Source organism: Phragmites australis, chromosome 16 (genome assembly GCF_958298935.1).
Source record: "Phragmites australis chromosome 16, lpPhrAust1.1, whole genome shotgun sequence".
NCBI classification, from domain to species: Eukaryota; Viridiplantae; Streptophyta; class Magnoliopsida; order Poales; family Poaceae; genus Phragmites; species Phragmites australis.
Genome location: NC_084936.1, coordinates 13,576,405 through 13,601,747, shown reverse-complemented (window position 1 = coordinate 13,601,747; position 25,343 = coordinate 13,576,405). Strand labels below are relative to the sequence as shown.

General features: G+C 41.1%; 1 protein-coding gene across 1 annotated transcript; it reads left to right on the top strand.

The window, feature by feature from the left end:
- Positions 1-12,149: 12,149 nt before the first annotated feature.
- On the top strand, positions 12,150-23,591 carry LOC133895261 (protein RER1A-like). The gene is made up of 3 exons (XM_062335423.1): positions 12,150-12,657; positions 22,932-23,112; positions 23,204-23,591. Exons 1-3 carry the CDS (start codon positions 12,245-12,247, stop codon positions 23,258-23,260), a joined length of 651 nt encoding a protein of 216 aa, XP_062191407.1. The 5' UTR covers positions 12,150-12,244; the 3' UTR covers positions 23,261-23,591.
- The last annotated feature ends 1,752 nt before the right edge of the window (positions 23,592-25,343 follow it).

The following is a 25,343-nucleotide window of genomic DNA, read 5'->3' as shown; positions in this document are numbered from 1 at the left end:
TTTATTTGTGTGTGCTGCTAATTTCTAAACCATGCTAAAAAATTGTATGCTTATTTTCTTCATAAACTTGTAGCTCTGTTTCTAGCTAGTAGCATCAAAGCTGTATTTAGACGATAGCAGAGGCGCATGAGTTAGAAAGTATGATTTTTGCCCTCAATAAGATAGTTTAGACTGATAGAAAAAAAAAGTCAAAGCTGCAGATCAGACAGCAGCTACAGGTATTCTATGTTTACAGCAATCAGGTAAATCACACTACTAATTACCTATACTTGCCATCATTCATCAAGAACATCATAATAATAGGAAAGTGAAAACTGAAACGGCCGACTAAGAAATGTCATCAGAACAATAATCTTGCTCTTGGTGTCTAATTCATATGTCCTGACCCAAGAGTAATAACAACTTTAGTAGAAGATGGTGTAAAAATTTATATTTTCTATTGCAGATTATATTCGTGAAGGTGAGACTTTAGCAGATTATATTCCTATGTTCTTTTAGTCAGATTCCAACAATTACAAATGCATATTCTTGATGTAACTTTACTTTGTTTTGATGGTTTCAAATACATGCAAAACCGGCGCACATACGAGAAGCTGGTCAGAATTTACAATTGAATTTCTCATAACTGGGCTGGTCTCATGGTGAAGGCCTCGATCTAAGCAGCAGCCAAAAAAGAAGGATCGGGAATTTAGACTGTTGATATATACAAATATGCTAATGCTCAAGCTTATATCAATTTGAGGGCCTCAGTAAAGCCACAAACAGGATGGATGAGGTAGAATCTAGGATGAGTGTGAACCAAGCAACCATGAAGATTTTTCCAGAGTTGTGATTAAGTCGTGAAACTAAATTAATCATCCAAGTGACTGGCGAATTTCAAAAGAGTTTATATTTCAGCAATAAATCAACAGAAAAGAAGATAGCAAAACAGACCAATTGCCCAAACAATATAAGTAAATCTGAACTGTCACTCAGTCACAATTTCAGAAAATTACCTTTTCTGGTATGATGCTCGATATCCCCTTTTTTCTAAAATTGAAACCTCTTACTATTGTCTGGTTTGTATTATGTCAGAAAATAAGGAATTAGCAGCAGCAGGTAGATTGAACTTTTAAGAAATATGTAACACTGTCTTTATAAGTTCTCTGGCCTTCCAATTGCTACCGGACAGCAAGCATATGGAAGCTTGGAGAAAACGCTAACTTCACAGTTGCTCTCAACTGAATACCTAAAAGGGCTTACATGCCAAAAGTTTGCAGATTAAGAAATGAAAAACACTTGGTTTGATCCAATATGGTCGTGGGAGTCACGGTTGAGGTTGTTTGGTTTTGGTCAACCTTGGTTGGAGCCATGATTGAAGTGGTTGGTCTTTGGTTAAGTCAAGATATGGTAATCTTGAGGTTTATGCTTCACTAGCTAAGTGTATGTGTATTGCAATGAAAACATAAATATTAGACGCGATAACATCAAGCACAAACTCAAGGTATAAAGATGTGGATACGTCATGGGAGTGCCACCGAACGAATACTTCGGGTGAGATGCCACAGTTTGATTGCAGATGCGATCAAAAAAGGAGTGCAGATTATCTGCTAATTTCCCTTCTAATTTCTTGATTTATTTTCATTAGTAAAATGGGTCTCATATAAGTAGCCGGTAATGAGGCAAGGAGGCTAAGGGTGGATGGCAAAAGTGGATAAATTATTTAAATTTTAGGGGTTTTAATTAGATAGGAGGAGAGGAAAAAGGTGATGCGAGAACCAACTCATGTTTATATAATAGAGATAATGTCTTCACTTAATTAATTACCCGCTTTTGAACTATTTTGAAAATAAATGTTGCTTTTATGCTAAAGAGCCATACTTCCCTCTATTTTACAGGAGAAAATATCTGCAAGGGTTTCGAGGGGAAAGTATTATCCCTATCCTTAATATGACTCTCTATCACACCGACTATTCTTATGAAGCCTTCATATTCATTATTTTCCCCATAACTTACTGAGTATGATATGTGTTCACACTTGTTATACCCAATCTATACTCAGATGGGGAAGATTTTTGTGGAGTTCACAGAAGAAGGATCGTTCTAGGGACATGTTCTCTGTCGATTGCCAGTGAAGATGTCCAGTGAAGATTGAAGACTATGCTTAGGCCATTACATTTTTATTTGCTTCGTGGACCCTCGAATGTCTCTTTTGTAAGGCAATTTTACCCGAATAAGTTAGTGATATTGTTTTGGTATCATCAATGAAGTCACTATATGTTAAGACTGATTCTTGGCTTCAATAAATAGCAGGGATTGGTCTGTTTCTCAGACTAGTCTTGACATGAGATAGGTGTGAATAGTAAAGAATCAATAAATAACCTAAGAACAAGTTCTTGATCTATGTACTAAGAACGAGATATAGAAGACTTACATAAGATGCCAAGTTTTCAACTAGAACTTGCAAACTCAATAAAAGGGATGCACCCTAATGATGATCAGCTGAAACACACATGACGTGCTCTATTTCTTAATAATCAACTCTTAACTCTCTCTCTAACATGGTCATGGCCCTTTGTTTTATGGTGCACGCATGCACTTTACAACTCCCACTCTAACACAACTCGACTCAGACACTACGTAAGAACCAACATTAGTGATAGCTGCTCAAAAATGGTCACTTATGCTATATCCGTGATGAGTCCAATAACAACCCATTACTAATGTGACCATAGGCTGGGACCTGGCCAAGACTGACTAATGACACGCCATTAGTGACAGGAGAGGAAATCATCTGTCACTAAAGACCGCAGTGATGGCTCACATGAAAGCTCGTCACTAATGATAGCTATGACGGGTAATAACTATGACCCATCACTAATGTGAAAGTCATTAGTAATGAGTGAGAGCTATAACTCATCACTAATGATTAGTCGGATCTCGAGCACTTCTATGATGATAACTGGTCGAAAGAACGCATATTAGTTACAGGTTATAGTTATGACCTATCACTAATAACTTTTACATTAGTGATGGGTTATAGCAATAACCCACCACTAATGATTGGTTGGACCTCAGCACTTCTATAAGGATAATTGTTTGGAAGAACGCACATTAGTGATGAGTTATAGCTATGATCTGTCACTAATGATCTTCTGACCGGCCCTTGTTCCTTCCAACCAATATCAGAAAGCTACTCAAAATCTGAATAGAATTATTAGTGATGGGTGATAGCTATAACCCATCAATGATAATTAAATATAGCTCATTTCAAAAATTTATAACTTTTTCATACGGGGTCGTATGAAGGCAAACTTTATATGAAAATTATAGCTCTTGATGAGATTTACAACTTTGTAGTTGATCATTTTTTTATTTGAAACAATATAGATGCACAAATAAACATCTAAATACTATCAAAGGAAACTACACACTTGATCACAAACTAAATCGTTGGATCTAGTGTAAAACTAGTAGGAATGATTGAAAAAGCCACACACAGGACCACAAAGTTGAAAATTGTAAATTCAAAGATTTTTATCGTGAGTTTGGTAACTCGGATTGATAAAACATCTACTCAGCACTAACTTTTAGATGCAGCACTATGTCTCCAAAAATTTTCAAGTAAATTGGAGAAGGTCAATTTTCGACCAAAAACTTCAGATGTTCTATCGAGGGTCTTTCAAGCCTTTTCTAGGGGCAAGAAAGGTACAGTGAGTTCTCCAAGCTAACGAGGAGGCGCATCAAAAAAAAATACAGGTGTAAACACAAACCATCCAAATATTTGTGTTTACTGAACAACAAAAGTATAGATTCGACACTTGTCTTCATTGTACTTAGTGGAAACAACAAAGGATTTCAGGGTCATATCCTAATTCCAATGTCATTAACTAGTAATCAACCTTAGTTTCAGATGTGATAAAATGTGATGTGGTTTGTCATGGAGTTAGAGTCTTATCATCATTTTGTTTAGGTGTTTTATATTTCTTAGTGTGTGGTTATTTATATCTATCATTGCTTCTACATTGCCTCTGTTTCTAGGAAGGTGATCCAAAAAAAAATTTGTTCGATGTTTGCTCGACATGCCTGTAGGTAGTTTTGTAGCATTCCAGGCTTGTAGATTTCTTTGGATTTTATAGTTGGTAAAAGCCTAGAGTTTAGATTCTATGAATAATAAAAATTAATTTGGCAATCTTGCACATGTAGGATGGGAAAGACTTTGCATTTCATTGCACATGTTGCTTTCTGTAACTGTTTGGATCGTTTGAGCCTAATATGTGTATTTATGTTTGTTGTGGTGGCCATACCTATGATACTTAAGATGCAAGCTCATGGACAAGGCCACAGCTGTGCTGCTGCGCCAGGTTGTGGTGATGCACAGTTGGCGGTTGCTGAGGCTGAGTCTTCCTAACCAGGGGATGGTAGTCAGGCAGAGTTGTTGGTCACGATGCGGGAGATGTAGGAGGGGCTGAGGACAGTAACGCAGGGTGCTCCTACTGTTGTGTCTAGACCAGTCCAAGGAAAAAATCAATCTCATCTATGTGTTGAGCCTAGAAATTAATCTCAACACATAGTAACTTTATTAATTAATATCATGACAATATCACACTCAATCGTCATTAAATATCTTACAAAAGTGACCTTCAAGGGCCAAGATCCAAATAAAACTCTATAGAATAGCTATATATTCTCTAATCCTTCACAACATCTCCACAGGCGCAATGGATATAGAATGCATCTTAAAATGATTCATCTTCAACGAATTCTTCGATTCCTTCTTCAATTGAGTGTTTAGTGATAGCAAGAGTGAGCACATGTCATACTAATCAAGTTGTGAGGAAATAATATGCATACGAAGGCTTCACAGCAATATAGCAATATGACTCTTTTGTGTAAACAACAATTAAATAAAAACATTTGAAAAATAGTAAATAATTAATTAAATAATTGTAAATAACTAACCACTTCAAGATTCCAACCATTTTGATCTAATCAACCTTCCAACACCTCAACCAAGGTTCCCACCATTAAGGTTGAACAACACTTCAATCATAGTTTCCACCACTATGATTGACCAAACCAACCAAACTACCAAGTTTTAATCATGTAAGATTTTTCTTGCCACTTGTAACCATGAGTACGGCTGATTAACCAGTTTTACATCTGCAAAGGTCGTACATTTTACTCACAAGACATGATCATACTCTGTTGTCGATACTCGTCAGTACCTTACACACTTCCAAGGTGTGCATCGAGTTGACTACTTCAAAGCTTTTACAATATCCCTCTCAGCACGTGCATACGAACTAAGGTTTCGTCGCAGCGTGAATACACCTCAACAATAGAAGCCCTCTCTTATGTCAATGGAACACCCTGAAAGGATACCCTTACGTTCCACACAACCGGATGGTCTACACAATGCTGAGAGTATGCAAATTAATTAGCTAGGCTCGTCTCATTTAAGGCTTGTAGTTGTACTATTTACTTAGAAAAGTCACACCATTAACCAGTCCTTAGATTTGAGTAAGCTACCACAAACCCAACAGTACATCTTATATCGGTCTCATCAAACCAATGCTCAAATCACTATATATGTTGCTACAGAAATTATACCATTATCTTTTATCATTGTTGCATATGAACATAATCATATTTCGTAGAGCAATTATCATGATCACCATCCCAAAGTAAGGCTAAGCATCGTCTACCCTTCCATAACTCAAAACTATAACAATGGCGGGAAGGATGATAAGGTAAACTAGGCTAAAGCCTAAATCTTGAGATTCCTGATAAATTATTAGCATGTATGTTTGTAACAATATATTTTAAAAATTAGGATAAATATGTCTAGAAACATAACTTGTCTTCACTGTACTCAGTGGGTTTTTAAACTCTTGATCATGCAGTCATTCTAGCTCCTCCAAAATGTTAACGTCTACTCACAAACATACATGAAAAGACAACAAATAAACACCAAGATCTAAAAAGAACGAAATATCACACACATGATCATGCTATTTCGGATAATCTGGTAAAAGAACGAGTCAAAATGAAGATATGGTTAACAAGTTACATCCTCCTAAAGATTAAAATAGGACCAAAAAGAGTATCTACAGATAGAATTATCATCGTTGTCATGCCGCCGGTTGCAGCCACCCCCATGCCTATGCCTGCACCATCGCCCATGCCTGCACTTGAGTCATCACTTGCACCCCTCTGCTCTGGAACTCCTCTCTGTTGTCTCCAGTCTGCTGAATCTATCTTCTACTCCCCTGCTTGCCAGCTCCTCCATCGTCGACAAGTGCTTTCTCCTCCATTCTTCATGGTACGACTTGTCTGCTCTGCTCTGTTACATATACTACTACTGTTTCTTCTATATGCTCCACTCTGCTTGTGTGCTTAGCTCTTACTAACACTTGTGTATTCTTTTATAGGCATACAAATAATTCAAATTGTTATGATGATTATTGATGGATGAACTAGAGGACAATAGATGATTGAAGTTACATTTTTGTCTTGGACAGGTATGCTTCAAATGTCACTTAAAAATATAATTATTTGCATTTTTGTTGCTATAATACAAAATAGTCTAGACCATCTAGTCATCGTCTAGACCATTTAGTCATCGTCTAGACAACCTAGATGCTAGTCACGAGGTAACCATCTATCTATGTCTAGCGTCTAGGTGAATACTGGCGCTAAGTATCCTAGGAGTTTTTCCTACAACCTCGCTGGTCTGATCATTTAGCACATTAAGATGTGTCTACCATGTATCATCATCACTAAATTCATTGATGCCCAAGTTCTTTGTGCTCTCCTCTAAACATGTCCAAATTTCGACACGAGATTCTTTTAAGGGGGAGGTTTGTCGCATCCCAAAAATTCCAACCATACATTGTGAAGGAACTCAAAATTTCACTATATAACTTAGAGATGAAGATAATTTTAGAAATTAGTTCATGAGACAAGATGAATATTAGTGATTTTTTTAGATTTTTGGGAATTAAATTAAAGTCCTAAAATTCATGCAAAGTTAAAAAACAATCAAATTTGAGGAATTTTAATTCAAATTTGGATCAAGCTTTTTGAGTCAAACAATCTAAAATGGCTTCATTGCCAATTATAAAGGTACTAAAAATTTTGGAGCTAAGGAAGATCCTTGGTTAAATGGAGAAAAAAGGAAGAAGAGAAAGAAGCAGTAGGCCTCGTCTTCCTTCTCCTGACCTAACACACAAGGAAGTCGCCATGTGGCCTCCAGTGCCTGCAAGCTCTTTGATGCCGTCTTCACACCGTGAGCTGCTCTTCTCTGCTCCTCGTCATGCACAATCGTCCATCTTCGTCGTCAAGAAATGAGCAAAAGCCTGTTCTTCCTCCCTATCTGTTCTCTCACTCTCTTTCTCTCAGTCGAGCGACCGCGTCAACTCGCCCTCCTCCTTGCCACATTGCTTTTGAGATCTACTTCGACAAGGTCATAAGGAGCTCCTTCAGCCATTTTGCACACACGTACTATCATCTTCCTAGTCATCGACCACCGCGCCATCGAGCTCTCTGACCACCTTGACGCTCCTCCGACCCAGTCCACTGCACCGCGAGCTCACCTACGCTCGGTGAGTCCCGTGCGCCCCTCTCCTCGATCCCTTCTTCTTTGCTCTACATCCACCATTGTCGTGGACCGAACACTACTACCCGCCATTATTAGCGTCGTGCTCACAACAATCTTTGTTGTCGTGTGCATGTGCCTTAAATGGACTCCACGTGTTGCGCTGAAGCTCCAAGGCCAACTGCCGTTGGTGGAGTTGTCGGCAAGCTCCCGACCATGGTTGAACAAAAGTCAACCCTTAGCTCAGTCCTCTTACTCCGGACCAACAAATCCAAAGAAAGGCTAGGTAACTCCAGGCATAAAAAATATTAGAGATTTAAGTTAATTCAAAAATCCATGAAAAATGAGAAATGATTTAATGTTAGATTGTTCATCTTTTGAAACTTGTAAAATCGATAGAAATATAAATATAGCTCCAAAAATTGTGAAACCATTTTTTTTTAAAAAAAATTATGACATTCTCTACATGTTAAAAATACTGGAACCCATGAAATAGCTACTTAATTGCTTGAAATTGATTAAATGTACTGATATTTTATTAAATCATAATTAAATCATCCCACATCCAAAATTGGTGAAACAATTTTTTAGTATTGTTATTATTTGCACTATCTTGCAATGTATGTGATTTTGAATCAAAATGCATTCGTCTATACATTGATAAACTATTTCAAATCTAGGATATATTGCTACTACAAATATAAACTATGGATGGCAATCCGTAAGATCACAATTATCTTTCATAAGCTACCTATATTTAGTATATACATCTATCACAATATATGGTATATATATATCTATCTAACAAACATTATGACTCCTAGGTTTGTTCATAAGCTACCTGTATTTAGTCAATATTTTAGTTCTGTTTTGGGATGATCCGTCACGTGTACGCTATGAATCAACTATATCAGAGTTAAATCCAATCTAATTTATGCACGTGCATTTAACTGAAAATCCATCATGCTCATAAAATTCTTATGAAACTGAAAGTGCATCTAACCCTTATGTGTGGTTTTGGTAATTAATGACAATACCCATGGACTAATAATGGTGTTGAGTTTGTTAGTAGGTTGTTCCATTGATAATGCATTGAGATATGCATGAGCTATAAGTGAATAGGGAGATTGAAAATGCATCAAGATAAATGAGCTTTAGGTTATTTCATAGGAGACGCATAAGTGATGAATCATAGATTTCCTGAGAAATGCCATAAGAACAAAAGAAATGCATCGTTGTCATTGAGCTCCTAGTGATGCTCATAAAGAGAAGGAATAGCTTAATAAGATTGACAATAAACTTGAATATTAAGTTACTTATGGAGATCAAGTAACTAAATGTATGACATTGTCAATAGAGTTTTATGGACTAACATGTGTGCTATGTGCTTGAAAATGAGTGGGTTTAGATTCTATATGAAGATTGACAATATGCATGAAGGCTAATAAATTACGTGTGGAGATCAAGTAACTTAAGGTACAAAAGTAGTCAATTAGGTTTTATGGACTAAAACATGTGTTTTGTGCTTGAAAGTGGTATGGAGTTAGGATCTATAAGAAGGCATCAGTTGAATTGAAATCATATATGCCAACAGTGAAGAACAAGAGTGGACTCCATATTTGATAAAATTAATTCCTTGAAGATGTCGAATACATAGTGATTTCCTATGGCAAGACGGTGCAGGGCAAGCAAGACTTGGCTGCGATGGACCATTCGTGGTGAAGGGCAAGCAAATGGCTTGGCGTCGAAGGACCAAGGCAGTGGTGAAGAGCGAGTGAAGGCTTTGCGCCAATGGACCATATGAGGTCAGAGAAACCTATGAATGTTTGGCATCAATCATATGAAGAATCAAGAAGAGATGGAGTGAAGATTATATGGAAGTTGGCATCCCTCAAGGTTTGAATGAAAGAAACGGTACTTGAAAGTAGTCAAATGCTCCAATTGGTTCAAACGAGTTTTACATTTGAATTTGAGTATAGGTATGCTGCTCTATTAAGAGGGATGCAATATAGAGCTAATTGTCGTGTCTCAGTGCTCAAGAGTTTCTAATCGAACCCAAGTGAGAGCTCCTTTTAGAAATCCCGGTGTGAAAAGTGTGGAAGTGTCCGAATTAGGTTTCGAAATATTCCTAATTTGATCCAATATGTTTTAGGTCATTAATTCAATTGAGATGTATAGCCCTCTGAATAAACTTTACATAGAGTCCAAAATTATCGAAATCGGACTTCGGGATCAAAATTTATCGCCGTTTTTTAAGGGTCAGTTGTGCTGAATCCGGATATTCCGGGTTAACCTGGATTATCCGGGTTGTCCTGGATTATCCGGGTTGTCCGGAGTCTCCGAGTGAGGTTCCAGGGAGAGGTCTCGGTTTGGGCCTTTTGGGTTGACCCGGATACTCCGGGTTGACCCAGATACTCCGGGTAAGGTTCCGAGTCTGGGTGCTTAGTTTTGCCTTCTTTAGCTTACCCGGATATTCCAGGTTGATTCGGAGACTCCAGGTCAGTATAGAAAAAGCTTGTAACGGCTAGTTTTTTGAGGTAGACTATTCATACCCCCTCACCCTATCCTTTGGGGCTGCTGCAAGGGCACGGAAGAGAACATTTTTAGAGTCAAAAGAATTCCTTCCCATTCCATTTTAGTGAGAGAGAAGAAAAAGTGAGTTGGGTTGTGAGATTGGAATATTGAATGCAAGTGAGCTAAATCCAATCTTAAGCACTTGAGTTCATCGGTAAAAAGTTTGTGAAGCATTTGTTACTCTTGGAGGTGAAGCCTCCTAGCTGGCTAGGTGTTGCCCAACGAGCTCCCGTACGTGTGGTGAGCCGCGGGAAAGTTTATGAAGGTCGATCTTGCCTCCGCAAGGGAAGAGATAAAGCTAGTGGATCGAGGAAAGTGGTTGAAAGAGACCCGGCTCGGGGTTTCCTCAACGGAGACAGGATTCATGGTGGTGAATCCGAACTTCGGGAAACAAATCCTTGTGTCTTCACTTTGGTTTGTTTACGTTTGAGTTCTTGCTCAATATTTGTGCATATTGATCGATCTACTCGTTTGTGTGTTTTTGATTGTAGGTTCTCCGTGGATCTACCTGTAATCATCACTTGGAACACACGACTTCATTTGATTTGAGCTAGAACTCTTTAACCGTTGTTTAGTTTCAGTTTCAAGCTCGTTTCTGTACAGAACCCGAAGATTCCGGAACTGTACAACTCGGAGTATCCGGATTAATCTGGATACTCCGATGAATAGTGTTTTTAGCATTTTTCAATTAATATTTTCTTGCATATCTTTTGCTAGAATTGAATAATTTTTGTCACCTTAGAATTGTAACTTTTACACTTCTTTAGGGTGATTGTGCACTAGTTGAGCCTAGCATATTTAGGTTTTTCACTTATGAAAAATTCGTTAGTTTATATTCCGCTGTAAGTTTCGGTCAACGTTAAAGGGGACGAATTTTTTAAAAAACACCTATTCACTCTTCTCTATATGACATTATTGTCCTTTCAAAAATCATATTGGGTTAATGTAATTTTTGTTGTCGTCTGTAGGCACACATGGACATTTAACTATAAACAACTAAAGAAGGTATGTTTATTTTGGTCAATGTGACTTGTCATACTTTTATCAGTAGAGCGATGAAATAGATTGTGGATTTCTGATAATGCATATGCATATGTGGCTGGTCCTGCCGATGCAATGTTATTTAGTTTGTGTTTCCATTTCAACTAAGATAATTTTCAAAGTACTCAAGTTTGAAGCACAACTGCTAATGTTTGATACTTTCTTTTTTTTTTTACAAAGAGTACTGGTTTTGTAGGAAAGGTTTTTTTTTTCTGATTTGTTGCCTTTCAGTTTTCAATGCCCTCAGATCTACTATTCTATTAGTTATGTTCGTTCATCTGTTCTCTCTTTTGCTCTGAAAATAACAACTTCCTATACACATTTCAAGCTTTGAATTCCTATTTGCCTTGTGATTACTGAACGGACATATTTTTTTATTTGAATATGAATACAAAGCAGTCTATTGTTCTTTTGTCTTATGATCGCTGAACGGACATATTCTTATTTGCCTTGAGATTGCTAATTTTGTCATGTTAAATGGTTATAAGCACTACATAATGGCTAATTTGAGATGAACAATTTTATGTTGCTGTTCTATTTCTGATGCATATTCTAGCATTTATATAGTTGCTAATTCTAGCGTTTGCATATAGAAAATAAATGAATAATTATTGAAACTTTTAGTAAAAAAATTTCGTTAAGATAGCATATTGTATTACGTAATTCTTTTTTCTGAATACAATACGCGTGTTACGAAGTTAAATAAATATTTATATACATTATTTTATTTTTAAGAATATATAACTTTCATACAATATATTAGATATGACATACATCTATCTATATAAAAGTTATACGTACGTGCTGTACGTGTATGGTTACTAAGTACAACCCAAAGCAACGGTGTATCATGAAACCCGCCCTCGGCGCCCTAGTTTTCTCCCTAGCGAGCGAGTCCGCGACACGGTCTTCCTCCGTGGTCCGTACAAAATATGGGGGCCCTCGAGCAGAGTGGAACTATACCACCAGTGGACCACGCATCACAGGCTGTAGACGGACTTTCCCATACCCGGGCACTGCCGCACGAGATCCCCCGCGCAACCCGGCGCCATGATGGATCTCTCCACCTCCGTCGCGCCGGGCCCTGGCCCCGTCCCCGCCGCCTCTCCGGCCGTCCCTAGCGGCGACAGTGGGGGCCCCGCCGCCGCCATATCGGCGGCGGTCGCCACGGCGTCCCGGCGGTTCCAGCACCTACTGGACCGCTCGACGCCGCACGTCGGGCGGCGGTGGATGGGCCTCGCCGGGGTGGCGGCCGCGTACGCGCTGCGCGTGTGGCTCGCCGGCGGCTACTACATCGTCACCTACGCCCTCGGCATCTACCTCCTCAACCTCCTCATCGCCTTCCTGTCCCCGCAGGTCGACCCCGAGGTCGCTGAGGTTCTCGGCGATGGGCCGGCGCTCCCCACCCGCGCCTCCGACGAGTTTCGCCCATTCGTCCGCCGCCTCCCCGAGTTCAAGTTCTGGTGCGATCTGTTGTTCTTGCTTGCGTGTTTGGGGTAGAACTGAGGGATGTTCTGTAGGAAAATTCATGTATGCGCGCGGGTCTTGTTTCATTGGTTGCTTCAAACGCGGGGATCTTTGAGCGATGTGGTGGAACTTGACGTGTCCCCCGGATCAAAGAGGGAATAGAGTAAATGCTGTGGGATTTTACGCTTCTCCTGTCGGTGCTGTGAACTTAGATCTTGAGAGGGGAGAGGAGGGGAGGGGGAAGCTGAGGGGAGGAACATTTGATGGTATAACTTCTTGGCTTGGTTACCGTCCAATCAACTGTTCTTCTGGCCTTGCTGGCTTTCTCAGAAGACGCAATCTGTCCAGGGATCAGGGAGTGGGTTAGGACTTGGGGAGATCAAATTATGGTGTTGCATGGTTTATGAATTATTGTCATGTGTCATTTATGTGGAATTTGGCATACATGATCTTGGGGTGGAACACATAACCTTTTTATGTTACTTTTGAAACCTTATCTAATTGGGTTGATTGAGATCTGAATACAGCGGGTTAGATAGGACCAAATTGTTTTATTATGTGGTGAGCGTGGACATTTCAGGCACATATTAATGGTTGTATTTGGTGCATGCGTTGACTTGCTGTTTGTTTGACGAACTATTGTCAATCATCCATCTCCTGTCAAGTGGGGTTGTCTATAGTGATAGTAATGGGATATGAATATCTTGAATGACTAAACGAATTATTTGTAGCCATATCCATACCAATGGATATGGCTGCAAATAAGATAATCTAGTGTTATTTCACGCCTTTCCTTTGTTAGTTGATTCAATGAATCCCTGTTTTGCTTTTTTGATCCGTTGCTTATTGGTCTGTGGTTTCTAGTTATGGAGATTGCTCGGTATGCAACACTTGGCAATCAAATATGTTTTTCATTTGTTTTTTTGGTTGCATCTTGCATGTAACGGGATGGTGAGATCTAGGAGAGGGGGAGGATTAGCAAGAGTGCATTTTCGTTTGGATAGAGTCAAGACTTTTTTTAATCAGTCGGTAAATACCACTTGCAGTTTTCTTTTTAGAAGTTTCACTTGATGGTAGGCATTACCGTAATTTTTAAAAGTGAACTAGTTGGACCTTTGTGATTAGAATTTCTTTATTTTGGCTTATATGAAATGTACACAGACCTGCCGTCAACATCTAATTCCCTCTTTATGCTCTTTGTGGGGCATAATACTTGTGCTTTATTAATGGGATGTTTTGCGTTAATGTATTTCCTACTTTAGAGATATATATAACTTTTCTATGTCCTATGGATGGGTAAAAGATATAATCAAGAACATGTGGAAAAGGCAATAGTTTAAAAATACAAATGCAGATGATCTTATATGCAAAATTGGTTCGTGGCTTTTTGCAATAGGGCTATCTATTCCTTGTTCCTTGACATTGGATTATTTTTTCATATGTTCTGATGGGCCTAATCCCCACGGGCCAGCCCAACCTAGAGGCAACAACTAGGATTGAGGTTGCTGCCTCCCTGTCTACGAAGCCTGAGGAGGGCGGCCAGATAGGGTGCAACTACACCTTTTCCATCCTTGGCAAGGCTAGTCCCACCATCGAGTATCTTGTATTAAGTATTAAAGATAAGATTGTTTCATGTTTTAGGAAGGATGAGATTGTTCTATAAGATCTCAATTCTTAGGGGTCAAGTAATGAAGTTGCTTGAGGGTCAAGAAGTGTCAATCCTCTCTATATAAAGAGAGGAGTGGTACCCAATTATAATCGAGGAAGAAAGACAAGATTCACCTCATCTCTCTCTCTCCTTGTGCACGTCATCGCCCCCTACCTCCTCACGACTGGCGAAACCGGGTTGCTAGCAAAAGCCTCCACTGCCTCGCCCTACTACTAATCACGGTTAATTCCTTTGTGTGATCCCTCCCTCCATCAACGCCCCTAACAGCCTGGTATCAGGATCAGGTCTCCCATCAACTTCCATGGTAGGCAACAACGAAGTTCCTGGTCTTTCAGTCTTCTAGTAGTTGTGTGTCGCCTTCACGGAGAGCCTCACCGGCCGATGGACGAGAGCTAGTCCAACAAATGCAAACCATGAACAACATGATGTCACTTCAAGATGGACACATTACGGTCATCGAGAAGGCTAAGCAGGAGGAGGCCTCAACGACCACATTGTCGACAATGATGCCGCTTGTGTGGCCCGACACAACTACGCCCTTCGCGCGGCCACTTAGGTGGCGGTCTTTGTCCTCGACGAACTGACGAGCGGGGCAGACGGCTCCTCCACCCGCCATCCCCGCCATCGTCAACCACGTCGCTTGAACCACCATCTTGCCTTACTTTGGCACTTTGTTAATGATGACTATCCCTATGTCTCAGGCGCTCGGTTGTCTTACCCTTTTGGCAGTTTAGCACTGCGGTAATTTTGCCATCCCTCGCTACCACAAACTTATTTTCCCTACTAATGATGGCAAGGAAGATATGCTTCTGTGAATTAATAGACGTAAGCAGCTTTTTGTTGGACAACATATTCCCATGGGCACAAAAGTCTCATACCACTTGACGGGCTCTACCCAACAATGGTACATGATGCTCGCAAAAGAGAGACACTCCGTCACATGTAAGTACTTTGCATGGCTGGTCAACGAATGATTTGGCCCTTGGGAATATGTTAGGGAGCTGGCTTCGTTTCTGCGCACCGAGACAAGTGACAAGTATACGAAAAGCTTTATCACAATAGAGGCCCTGTGTAGAGAACCTTGGTGAGCTCCAATAAGTTAATATCTATACTGCAAGCCTTTTGGAGCCATTGAAAACCGACATCGAACTGCTCAATCCTCAGGATATAGTCGGCTATGAGTTTAGCACGCACTTACAAGCGCCGTGCTAACTTGGTGGTTGACATGGCTCATCAGGGAGGCGTCACCAATACCGAACCTCATTCAACTTCAAGCACTTCATCGTTCCCGGCTGCCGGGGAGCCGAGGGCACTACTGCACCTTCTAGAAGAGGCACCCATCGGAGGGTACCACACATGCCAGGAACACCTAGTTCACATAGGTGTTCAAACGCTTAACAGCGAGGAGATGGCGGAGAGGCGCCAAGTGAACCTCTGTTTTAACTGTGATGAACCGTTTACGAGAAGTTATAAGTGCAAGCACCTCTTCTGCATTGAGGTGATCAATGATGCCATCAACGACGACAGCAGGGTCGACGCTTCTCTCATGGTGCTATCAGTTGACCATGAGGATGGCTTGTCGGGAGATCGCACCATGCTCATCCTCATCAACATTGGCGCCATACATAACATTGTCCGAGCACTTTGCGTAGCGCATCGGCTTGCTCAAGAAGCGCACATGTGTAGGGATCACCATCGTCAATGGGACCAATGTCACCAGCTGCAACATCTGTTGTGGGCTACCCCTTCTCATCGTGTGGGAATTCTTTCCTATCAATGCATACACCGTGCTGTTAGACGGGAACACCAACGTAATCCTTGGAACGCGTTGGCTTGCTAGCTTTCATCCCATCATGTGTTATTTTTCAACTCTAACCATGGGTTTTCTGCACGGTCAGCCAGCTCCAGATGGCTTCCCCATCACTTGCTCCATCAACTCCATAGTGAGTGCCTTCTTCGTTTGTCGCGCCCTCATTCCATTGCCATGGCCAACGACCACAATAACGTCAACAACATCCCCTCTAACACCAGCTTCTTCGATGACATGTGTCGTGCATTCCAGCATGAGCCCAAGTTGGCAACACTCATGGCTCGTGTCTTGGAAGGAAACTGTGCACGTGCATGAATCGCTCTTTGATGGTGTACTCCTTTTTGACGGATGCCTCTACTTACCAGCATCTTCGCCCCTCCTTCCTCGCATCATCAATGCCATCTTGACAACGGGTGGGGAGAAAGGCATGCGCCACTTGGTGGTGGGTGTTCATACACTAAAGGTAATACGCACACCTTGTTGTTTACTAGGTACTGTTGTCCTTCTACAGGAGTTGCCACAATTATCGGTATCGGCTACCAATGCCATCTTCACCGTGTACTCTAGCTATGCGTTCCTCACTGTGGGACGTGTGTCCTTTGGCGTTTGCTGCCAACTTAGCATGGTGACTCTCCCATGGATGAAAATTATAGAAGGGTGCTCTTTGGCCATGGCATCAACCTCTCCGACAAGCACCCTAGGCCTAAAAACATATTCCTCTTCTCATTTGTTGTGTAATTATTGCCTTGGGAGGATCTTCAGCTACACCTCTTTTGCGCACCGCCTCCGGTCACTTCATTTGTTGTGGATGCCCTGGGTACACCGACTGTACAGCCGAATACGACTCGGTCTACGTCTCATCACTTCATCATGCGTGGCTTCATCGGCGACCGCTGCTACAATTTCCACCTCTTCCTCGATAGGACCCATCTTAATCTGCTTACAGACACTGTTCTTCACAAACTCCATATTTCTATTTGGTGACAAATAGCAGCACATGCGACACTTAGAGCGGACATTCCAAGGTGTTGAAGGGGCGGGGAATGTCATGGGCCTAATACCCATGGGCCAGATGGGCTAGCCTGACTCGGAGGCGACAGCAGCCAGGGTTGAGGCTACCGCCTCCCTATTTATGCCGCCAAAGGAGGGGCAGTCAGCATAAGGTGCAGCTGCACCATTCCATCCTTGGCAAGGCCGGTCCCGCTGGCATCTTTTATTAAGTATTAGCGATAAGATAGTTTCTTATTTTAGGAAGGATGACATCGTTCTATAAGATTCATTCCCCCTTAAGGGTCAAGTAATTATGAGGGTTAAGAAGTGTCAAGCCTCTTTATATAAAGGGAGGAGTTGTACCCAATTATAATCAAGGAAGAAAGATGAGGTTCACCTAGTCTCTCTCTCCCTATCGCTGCCCTCTCTCTCCCTCCCAGAACACTTCATCGCCCTCTACCTCCTCACAGCTGGCAACTATTGCGTCGCCGACAAAAGCCTCCACCGCCTCGCCCTACTAATCACGGTTACTTACTCCATGTGATCCCGCCCTCCAACATCGTCCCTAAAGTGTGTTCTGCTTCCTGTATATTGTTGATGAATACATCTATGATGTAGATACTTTCTTCTCATTTACACTGATGTGTATAATCATCTGGGATAATTTTTCTGTTAGATGTTGGACAATACTTTTGTGTCTTTTAAAAAATGATTATTATGATCTGTCACTAAAGCACATAGCCAGGATGAGAGATTGGAGGGCCCTTGATGCATATTATGAGTTGACTGGTATGTTGTAAAAATGGGTGTTACTAGCACTTGGTAGGGGAGGAAAATGGATAGCAGATATCTGTATTATCTGATATCCGTATTCGGCCAAACATAAATGTGGTAAGGAAAATCCATACCCGATTGACAGACGAATACGAATATGGATATATTTGAATTCATTTCCCAAATATGAATATGGATATATCCAAATATGTTTTCCCAGAAATGGATATGGATATCCATATCCGAATACATAGAAATACTTCTTTGGAATATAAATATGAGTAATATAAAGTTCTATTCTTTTATCTTGTTCTCTTAATTGTTTAATCAGACCTATTATTTTATTGTTTGGTACTATACCACGTATACTGTAGTGATAAATTTGGTCTTTTCATCTCCCATCTGTTAAGTATATATCTGACCCATCTCTGACTCTATATATTGAGAGCAAGTCTAATGGATGGTTATGTGACTTTTCTCGTGATTCCAGTCAAGGTAACATGGAATCTGAGCATGGTTTAGGGTTAGGGTTAAACTAATCTAATATAGCCACAATCCTGTCCTTTTTTTTCCCACACCGCCATATGGAGTTCGCCATTGTCACCATCAATGTTGGTCTACTCGTCATGCTGTTTTTCGTCTGCTGTCATGGATTCGGCCCGGCCTTGTCGCGGATTCTCCTTCCCGCGCCTGCCCATCGCGGAAATCGCGCTGTCGTTTACGCTCGTCGAGGATCCTGCTCGGCTCATCACAGACCCACCCTCTCGTGATCGGTTTCCTCTGCCTGTAATGTCGCTTGTCGCTCGTCAATCGCCTGTTGTGCGCCTTCTATCGCCAGTTCACCTAGGGAGCAGCCGACTCTGCTTGTCGCTCGTTGTGCACCTCCTGCAATCTTGTCCTGTCGCTGAGCAGCCATCGCCATACACCTCTTGTCGCCATTGGTCTTCACTGGGGTGATGTGTGCTACTGCTCCTGCTGGTGGTGGTGTTCGGCGTTTTGTTGTTGTTGGTGGTGTCTTTGGCTGCTAATGGTGGTGGTGGTTGTGGTTGTGTTCGGCTGCTACGGCTACTAGTGTTCGGCTTCTACTTTTGCTGCTGATTGTGGTGTTCGGCCACTGTTGCTGCTGCTCCTCTGTAGGGGTACTGGTGGTGGTGGTCACTTATTGTTGCACATGTTTGCTATTACTTCAGTCATGTCGCAACCTACTGTTATTACTATTTCTATCAAGCTGGATGGCCACAATTATCGAGAATGGGCTTTTTCTGTGAAAACTGTGTTGAAGGGTTATGCTCTAACATCCCATCTGACTGACGATACAACTATTGATAAGTCAAAAGATGGTTCTGGTGCTCCTGAAGTTAGGAGTTAACATAATGATAATGGAAGGGCAATGAGTGCTATTGTCACTAGTATGAAGGAATCCTTGATTATGAGTCTCGAGCGTCAGAAGATAGCTAAAGAAATATGGGTATGTTCAAATTAGTGGTGCTCTCTTGCATACACTGATGATAGGACTTTATGGTTTTCAGCAGAGTGATCTGTCCATAGATGAGTACTACACTTCATTCGATTGTTTGATGGGACTGTTACTCTCAATGCTACCTCAGTGTATCGAAGGAGTTCATGTTGCAAGAACAAGAACAAGTTCATTGAAAAGTTTCTCATGCACCAATTCTATCGTGGACTACGATCAGAGGGCTCGCTCGAGTGCTCAAAGGCGTCCAAAAGCCGGAATAGACGACTCGAGGATCCCGAGAACCTAGTTAGATGTACAATCCTATCCGGGGACCCAAGTTCAATTCGATGATGCGGTCGGTCAAAATGCTTATTTTTGCTGACCAAACTTGATTTCTCGAAGCCTCATTCCACATATTGGTAGGGAGCTTGATGATGAGTAGTATAGAACTATCATATCCGGACATTGTAGGATTTTTCATCATTCTCGGGGTATATCTCTATTCCTGGGAAGGGAATCTTTGGACACATGGAAACTACCCACAGATGCCTATGATATCTCGCAAATAGGGAAGTGTATCTCCAAGACTAAGGACTCCAAAGGCGATATGACAATCTCCCTATATATACGGAACCAAGGGAGCTTACTGAGGACAAACCATTAGAAGTCAATACAACTCCATTTACATCATTCAAGCCTACGGAAGCTTTACACCTTCGAGATCTCTGCAACTTAGATCTGCATTAGCTATTCTCCCCGATTACATGCAAGGAAGCCCTCCTGACTAAGTTTAGATCTATCTTGGCTAGCCAGCCACCGCTTGTAAACAGTCTCAGAGCATAATAGAAGACCAATAGGACATAGGGCTATTATCCTCAGGGAGGCCTGAACCTGTATAAAAACCTTGTGTGTGTTGTGTGTTTCATCTACTTGAGGCATCCCTCACTATTCATACAAATTCGTAAGATCGGTAGTTCACTAATCGTCGACAAGTACATAGGCAGAACTTCGAGCTCTTGCTACTGTCACATCAGAGATTGTATGGCTTCGCTGGTTATTGGCTGATTTTGGCATCTCTTGTGAAGCATTCACACCTCTTCTATATGATAATACTGGTGTCATACAATTTGCTAATGATCTTGTGAAGCATGAACTTACAAAGCATATTGGTGTTGATGCTTACTTTACTTAGTCTCATTGTCATAAAAAAACTATTGGTGTTGATCCGAATTGCAAGTTGTTGACTTCTTCATCAAAGCACATACTCGAGAGCATCATCGACTTTATTTGCTCAAACTCAATGTTTCTAAGCCTCTTATACCACCTTGAGTTTGAGGGGGTGGGGAGAGGGGGAGGGGTGTTAAGTATATATCTGGCCCATATATATTCTAGGCCCATGTTGGCTCATCTTTGACTACATATATTGAGAGCAAGTCTAATGGATGGTTATCCGACTCTTCCCGCAATTCCAATCAAGGTAACACCATCCAACAGTCCAAAATCATCTAAAGTTATGGTATTGTATTAAAAGTGGCTCTTTGCCTTAAGGTAAATGATCAATCCACTGAAAATAAAGATCCTTATGTTGAATTGTCGTCATGTTCGTGTAAAATAAATTTATTATTTCACAATCTGTCGTCGAAGTTGTAGGATATTCTCATACAACTGAATCTAGTATGTATTTGGATGCGAATTCGTATTCGAATAATCCGATTCGTATTCGCATTCAAGGATATTCGGATTCGTATTTGGATTCATAAAATATGGATAGCAATGTGAAAAGTGGACTATTCGATTCGTATCCGATCCGTTCCCACCCCTAGCACTTGGCATGTCTTTTTCTCCCTTATTTTTACTACCACTCATGGATAATTTGATTTTTTTAACCCGATTACTTAAACAATTTAGTTAGTGCTACATGAATAGCATCCTCCTGCAATATTCTAAATGTCAAACGCTTGTACTTTATTTATGTTTGTTAAACCATACTGTGACAGATTTCATGTCAGATTATTAATGTTACAAACTTGAACCAATTTGAGAGGCAATATTTGCCTTAGATAATGTATATAAAAAGAGCGCAATATTAAACTGCTAGAGCTTTCTCATGTAGCTTGCATTATAGTACCTCTTTGTTGACTTGCCGTATTAACATGTCCATCTTTAGGTTCCATTAGTGGATTATGCCATCTCATTTGGTTGAACTGCTTTAGTATATTTTCTTGTTTGGCTACCGGCTTCACATTGCAAATGGTTAGAGTTCTGTTCCAAAAAACAGAAGCAGAATTTGATAAAGTTTAATATGATGTGTCAACAGAGTACTAGAATATTCACAACTGTCCAGAACCGCAAACTGACCCTTTAGTTGATTTTTTTTGAAAAATTTATACTGTTAATGCAACTTAGCTGAAAGGGCATATATATTTCGCTGGGAACAAAGTTAGATAATACTTGGTATTTTATTCGTTTGGTGATAATTGTCATGCATTTGTAGTTATTACCCTTTTCTATATTTTCTTCCTTTACGCATTAGATTTGCTCCACACTGGTCTATACAAGGACAAGTTGATGTAATCTAGAATCAGGCTATATGCAAACTGGCATAGTTCAAGCGCAATTTGGAGTGGCATTTTCCAATTTCGTTTTGTAGAGTGGCATTTTGCAAATTGGCATGTTTAGAAGTAACATGGCTCCAATTCTGCCCCTGTTGAGGTCAAGCCCATTCCCCGGGTCATTTTGTACCTATAATATGAGGATCATCACACATATCCACCATATTCATTGTTTTGAACCAGCCACATCATATGCTCATGTAACTTACAAAGTGACTTTTGAGAGTTGTTCTTGATGGCTTCCAGCTTTTATTTCTTGACAGTTATAAAAGCTGCCCGATTGATAAAAAGTTGCTTCTTGTAGCTCCATCCAATTCCTTAATGATACCTGACCAAATTGCTATTTTCCAAAACTTTCTATTTAAAGCATCAATATCAAGCACGTGATGACCTGATATGAAGAATGTTCTTGTGCACTGTAGTAGTGCCTGTGTAACAAACATTGCTTTCAATTAAACAATTGCTAGATTATTTGCTGCTAAGATCAAGCCTTAGAAGATAATGTTGCTGGAACATTATGTAGCATTTGTAATGACTCCTAGAGCATTACTGGGTTGATGCAACTTTGGTAAAGGAAAATTTATTCACTCTTCCGCTTTATTGAGCGTAACGATTATAATAATCTCCTAATATCGAAGCCTCTCCTAAGAAATATAAATAAGACAACAACTAATGAGTTTTTTACTTGGCAGCCAAGATGCGTTGTCATATGTGGGCACTGTGCACGGTGCAGTAGCCATGTGAACTGTAGCTGCTGTGGCACATGCGAGCTCTTGATTTTTCATGATAATATGCTTTTGGTTCCACATGGACACTAATCTTGGAATGTGATTATTTGTTCTGGTTCTTCTGTACAGTTGATTTCCTTGAATACAAAAAACGTTCTTTGAGCTGGCGCAGGGGTTATATTTCTGTTGTTGGACGAAGCTAACACCATTGCACCACCCTTTCCTTTGCAGGTATTCTATTGTTAAAGCATTCTGCATTGCCTTTGTCATGACGTTCTTCAGTGTGTTTGATGTGCCCGTGTTTTGGCCTATCCTTCTCTTCTACTGGGTGGTATTGTTTACAGTCACAATGAAGCGTCAAATTCTTCATATGATAAAATATAGATATGTCCCATTCTCCTTTGGGAAACAGGTAGCCTGAAATAATCATTTATATTACTTGCTTGTGGATGTCTCGTGATATCTATCATCTCTTATGTTTGATACTTCGTTTATTTTATCAGCGTTATAATGGGAAGAGAGTAGCTTCTGCAGATGATCTCACTCTTCCCAAGGATTAGGTACTTCGGACTGCGAGATGCTTTTGTTAGTTATGTAGCAATTGGAAATGGCTTATAGTGGCTGCGGGGGCAGCTTCTCTGTAGGCTCTGAATATTGCAATGTTAACACCAAGCATTAGAACCTCATGGAAGGCATGGTTACTTTGCAATGCTGAGAAAATAGGCCATTATTTGATGGCCAACCCTTGCCCTCTATTTCCCCTGATGTTTCCATGTGTTAGGGTAAAATGACTGTACACAATTGTTGCTCCATATCGTACTGTATTATATGTGACTAAGAAGATGAACCAGACTATTGTATACATTTATTAAGTGCTTTGTTCTACAATCATATCTGGCTGGGCCCACTGTATCCTGCTATGCAGCATGTACGTTGATCAACTATGATGAGACCCTGTATGCCACCTGACGGCTTATGAAAAGCTTCTCCATGTTCATCACATATAATTGTAGCTGTGTGCCTGCTGGCGGGCGCGGCGTGATAGACTCAGAGAAGAATGGAGAAGATGGGCGGGGTAAGAGGAAGAAAACAGTACGGCGACAGGGGACTAACATGTGGGTCCTCTCCTATTTGCCGATTCATCGCAAGTAATTTTTTTTTTCTGTTAGGTGACTCGCTACCATTTTTTAGCTGAGGGGATGGATTGATAGTGGGAGGTTGAAAAATGGGCCAAATGTTGACTCTCTCCCTTTTACCAATCCTTGCACTAAAAAATAGCAATGCTTCCATTGCATTAAGCATCCTTAATCCGTGGTCGCTTTATCCAGTTAGCCATACGAGAAGAAACTTCTTGATGCATACATGGAATCCTTAACATATAAACTAGCTGGTACCTAGTGCGTTGCTGCAGAAGGACTTCACATATTTACATGTCCTCAGCTTTGATGTATCTTCAGCAGCTTCTTTCTCGAGAAAATCAATACTAGCTACAATTTCGGGATCCTTGCAAAGAGTTTATGAAGAAATAATTGAAGAATAGAAGATCACATCATCCTCTCCCCCTTAAAGCAAAGATATTATTGGGGAAAATAGACCAGTCTAAGAATAATGATTGACGATCGCTATCAAAAGTCACTTTGGAGCCTTTGGTCTTCGGACTCTCAGCAGGAGGTCTGGCCTTCAGAAGCTGCGAACCCTTTCGGACCACCTCTCTGGTACATACATGGCTTTCCGAAGACTCGGAGCTACAGCAAGTCCATCCAGAGCCTTCGGCCTCCGGACTCTCAGCAGGAGGCCTAGCTCTCAGAACCTGTGGACCCCTTCGGACCCCCTCTCCGGCACATATGTGGCCTTTCGAAGACTCGGAGCTACAGCAAGTCCCTCCAGAGCCTTCGGCCTCCGGACTCTCAGCAAGAGGCCAGGCCCTCAGAGGCTGCGGACTCCTTCGGGCTCCTCCTCCAGTGCCCATGTAGCTTCCCGAAGCCTAAAGATGTAGCCGGCCTCCAGAGATAATATCAGGGAAGAAAAGGACACCCCCTTGCAAATAACCCGACGCGAGGTGACGGGTGATTAATACCAGTGCAAGTGGTGCTTATCCTGACACCCCAGCGCAATGGAGTCGTCCTCACATCCCTGTCAATACGGTGCCGGGCCGCAATTTTGGCAACCGGCTCACCCCTCAGGGAGCAGGCACCACAATAGTTACCATAGTATATATTTATCCTCTATGCAGGATAAAAACTAGTTATCCGAGAAAAGGCCTAGTAATTTGGTCAGGTCCTAGATATTTGTACATCGTGATAACTTATACACTAAGCTATGTACCACCCTATAAATAGGGGGTAGTTGTCATCTGGAAAAGAAAGGTCACAAGGAGAACGCTCAAGGCAATACACAGTACACAAAGGTGCCTAAGCGCTAAACCACGTTGTGATACTCCCCCAGACTGATCCATTTTTCTACTATCAATATATTTGTAGTGTTCCTTCCTCTCAAACTTCGTCTCCAAGCTTGAGTCTCCTCCTTAGAAGAAACTCTCACCGTACTTACTGGGGCAAGACAAACTCTTGCTCCAACAGTGCGCTGTTTGTGGGGATACGAATAGAGAAGTGCTAAAGAGAGGTAGCAATCCACCAGAAAAAC